The sequence below is a fragment of the Gavialis gangeticus genome, unplaced genomic scaffold (genome assembly GCF_001723915.1).
Source record: "Gavialis gangeticus isolate Ggan-Ray unplaced genomic scaffold, GavGan_comp1, whole genome shotgun sequence".
Classification (NCBI taxonomy): Eukaryota; Metazoa; Chordata; order Crocodylia; family Gavialidae; genus Gavialis; species Gavialis gangeticus.
The window spans coordinates 20,670,593-20,674,725 of record NW_017728994.1 but is presented as its reverse complement, the minus strand read 5'-3'; the positions used below and the strand labels follow the sequence as shown (position 1 = coordinate 20,674,725).

The following is a 4,133-nucleotide window of genomic DNA, read 5'->3' as shown; positions in this document are numbered from 1 at the left end:
TTAGGTTTTTAAAAATACATCCTCCTCTGGCATGCCAACATCTTACAAGTCAAAGTTGTTGGTGTTTTTGGCACTCTGCTCAAAAACACTGCCAACCCTTGCTCTAAACCTCTCAGATATACATACTACCTAGCCTGATAAATTGGTAGATTTGGGAAATACTGCTTTATTGTTGTTTGGTTCCTTGCTATGCTGCTGCAGCATGTATAGTTCTAATACAAAGAGACAAAAAGATAAATGTTATACCACTGATCACTAAACATGATCACCAAATACATATGATCTATTTTGCCCCCATCAAATAATAGCCGGGATGCCTAAACCAGCCCACTGTAAATAGGAATTTACTTTAAAGAGTTAAACCCAAAGAACAACTAATTACCCTGTTCTCTGTTAGAGTAGCTTTATTTACTGTCCGAGTCTTCAGAGTCTGGAATAGACTCCCTCAGAAGTGGTGCAAGCATATGCTCTTGATACCTTTAAGAGATGCTTGGATACTTATCTTGCTGGGGTGATCTGACCCCAGCTGACTTCCTGCCCCTTGGGCAGGGGGCTGGACCCGATGATCTTATGAGGTCCCTTCCAGCCCTAATGTCTATGAAATCTATGAAATCTAGGACAATTAAAGTACCTCTGGTCTATTCCTCTCCTTCCCCCTCCAACTGTTCAGAAAGGTTTGTTAACTTCTTATCTTTTATTTTTCAGTTGATGCACAATTATTTTTTAAATATTCATTTGACTCCGGTGGTAAATTTTGAGCTGTAGAAAAGAGCCCAGTGTAAGAGGCAAGAAGATATCTGAAGGCACAATCGGGCTCATTATGGGTTTGTCTATATCAGGGCTGTCCAACTGGTGCAGAGTACATGCAGCCCAGGAGGGGTCTCCAGGCTCTGGGATCTCCAGGCTCCCCCCTGTCCTGTCCAGGGGAACAGGGCAGAGCAACAGAGCTCAGTGAAGCCTGCACTGCTGAGGAAGCCTGTGGTGCTGTGCTGTGCTGTGCTGTGCAGTGGTGGAGCCCACAGCCAAGGAGGCATGAGCGGGGAGGAACACCCCCACTTGTAGTGTGGCAATGGAGAGGTCACCCACGTTTGTGCACAGTATAGTGGTTAGGAGGTAGCCATTCACTCACGTGGCACCAGGAGAGCTTGCAGATGAGGAGGTTAAGGGAAGCCATGGCCCTCACTGGTGTGGCCCCTACAGTGTGCAGCCCCTGCTGGTACAGCACCCAGAGCATGTGGCCCCCAGCTGCCAAAACTCAGACAGCCCTGGTCTATACTACTGCAGTGATAGGGTCCTGAGGAAGGATGGAGCTGAACACATCCTGCCCAGGTCTTGCCCTTCCAAGCTCACTGATGCATTCCAGATACATCAAGAATGCTTCATGGGCTTGAGAACAGCCACTGGGGATGAGCCCAGTGCAGCTTCACTGATGAACTACTAGGTCTGATGCTGAAGGTTCAGGTGCATTCTCTGTTCCTACTGTAGCCAGGACACGTTGATGCTATACAAGAGACAATCCCTGCAGGTCTCATTCAACCCTTACTGATGTGTGACAAAGAATAAAAGCACTTTAAAAGGTATAACAAACAAATTACCTTTTTACTTCTTTGGCATCACTTGCAATGAAGAATCCTAAAGTACCTTCTTGAATCTTGACATGGTTTCCCGGATTGATTAATATGCTGCTCAGTGAAACAAAAACAAACAAGAAAACAAATCTATGAGCTTCTATCAATTTTAACTTAGTACTCCAAAATGGTCTATATTTGTTCTATTATAGGGGACCCACTAGTCAGGAACGGCTGCAAGGAAATTTGAAGCCATTCTTCCTTGAAATTTCCAACCAAAACCAGAGCTACAGTATCAACAATGCTATGATTAAGACAGAACTTAAATTTGTGACAAACATATATGTTCCCTTGAAATCATATCACAATTTCAGCTCTTACATTGCTGCTTTCTTAAGTTCTAGCTATCACATAATGATCAACTTAATGCAAAAAATCCCTGGGAAAAACCATGAGTAAAGCTGAGCAGCTTAGCTCTCTTAGTTAATCATGCAGACTAGTATAAAGCTTCATGATATGGTGAAAAGGGAAGAGATCCCCAAGGAAACAACTGCCTCATATCAGTAGAGTCATTGTCAAACTAAACCCTTTTATACAACTTTGTGCCAATTTCTCTTAAAATGAGAAAAAGATAATGGGACCCCTATCTGTATACATCATATTACTTTATAATAAATACGCACATGTACTCCAGGGAATGGTACAAGACAACCAGTCACCATTGCTGAGCAAAACATAAAATGAATTTAATATTTAAAAACAAAACAAAACACTATGCAACCTATGGAAGAAATGAAAGAAACACAACCACCCTGATAGAATGGGAGCAACTACATTTGATGGAGGAAATTATAAGCCACTAACACCCTCTGTGTTGACTGCTGTCTCCGTATAAAATTTCTAGTGCACTGTCATAAAGATTTAGCACCAGAGTATCTTTGGTTAAGGCAATTTTGTGAGATACCAGGCAACCATATATATTCTCCAACATGTTTTACTCCAAAGAATAGTATAACTAAGCTCTTAACTTGACAAAAAGCTAAATAAAACTTGTCAGATGTTTCCATTAAAAAAAAAATTGTTTGAAGTTTAATCTTTCTAAATCAAAGAGTAGGAGTAGTGCACATGTGAGACTTACAGTAAACAAAGACTGTCTGTGCTACTTGTTTGCTTATCAAACACTGATAAGAAAGATGCTGATGCATCACTAGGTAAGACAGATAGGGATGGACATAAGGTGATAACACTGAAAGGCCAAAAAACCTTTGACTTCATTCTCTGAGGAAAAAATACAAGTTTCATGTTTAGTCAATCACACTTACTATATTATTAGATTGGAAAGCTCATAAATATAGAATATTTTTATATACTGTATGTGCATGATTGTGTGAACACACACAAAATAATACACCGAGTAAAAAAATTTGAGAGAAAATATGGAAGTTCAAAAGTTAGGACATATCGGACTGAAGGCTGCCCATACAATGTTAATTCAGTCTCTTGTTATACATTTTATCATAATTTTTAATTTAATAAAATATTTTCCTCCCAGAAACCCCACTTTATTAGTGCACAAGATGGGTGGCACCAATTTATAGCTGTTCAGTAATATGCTTTATTCCCAATGCTGAAAAAAATGGTCCCTCTCTGAAGATAGAATTTTTATTTCCTAAATGGTTTTTCTACTATGTTCATCATTATAGTTATTTGAGTGCCTCACAAATACTTATTCTTTTCATAAAGTCCAGTGTGATAAGGGTATGCTATGACCCCAATTTCACAGATGTAGTCCTAAGACACTAGGGGATTAAAATCAAGTCTTTCCCTACCCATTAACTCTGGGAGCCCAATTTCAGACACTTAGGAGCTAAGTTTTCAGAGCACTTGGCATTAGAGGACTGTTAGAATCATAGAATCAATGAGTTGGAGGGGACCTAGACAGATCATCTAGTCCAACCCCCTGCCATGGACAGGAAGGAGCACTGGGGTACCAGGGGTCATAAGACCCCAGCCAGGTGCCTATCCAGTCTCCTCTTGAAGATCTCCAGGGAAGATGAGAGCACCACCTCTCTGGGAAGCCTAGTCCAGGCTCTGGGCACCCTTACAGCGAAGTAGTTCTTCCTAATATTGAACCTAATCCTACCCTCCCTCAGCTTGTGGCCATTGTTCCTGGTGACTCCAAGGGGGGCCCTGGTGAACAGACTTTCCCTGAGTCCCTGCTGGTGGCCCCTGATAAGGTTGTAGGCAGCCACAAGATCCCCCCTCAGTCTCCTCTTGCAGAGACTGAAGAGATTCAGGTCCCTCAGCCTCTCCTCACAGGGCTGGCCACGGAGGCCCTCAACCATACGAGTGGCCTCCTCTGGACCCTCTCCAGGTTCTCCACGTCCTTCTTGAAGTGCGGCGCCCAGAACTGGACACAGTACTCCAGCTGCGGCCTGACCAGCGCCGCATAGAGGGGGAGCAAGACCTCTCTGGCCCTGTTAGTGATGCCCCTGTTGATATATGACAGGGTGCAGTTGGCTCTGCCTATGGCTTCATCACATTGCCAACTCATATTCATCCTGG

General features: G+C 42.7%; 1 protein-coding gene across 4 annotated transcripts in view; it reads right to left on the bottom strand.

Annotated features, from left to right (window-relative positions):
- KCNMA1 (potassium calcium-activated channel subfamily M alpha 1) overlaps positions 1-4,133 on the bottom strand; it is a 1,434,006-nt gene that overhangs the window by 329,551 nt on the left and 1,100,322 nt on the right. For all 4 annotated transcript variants that reach the window (XM_019502361.1, XM_019502362.1, XM_019502363.1 and 1 more), the window contains one exon: positions 1,596-1,682. In XM_019502361.1, the coding sequence (XP_019357906.1) occupies positions 1,596-1,682 (87 nt within the window). The remainder of the gene's footprint in view (positions 1-1,595; positions 1,683-4,133) is intronic.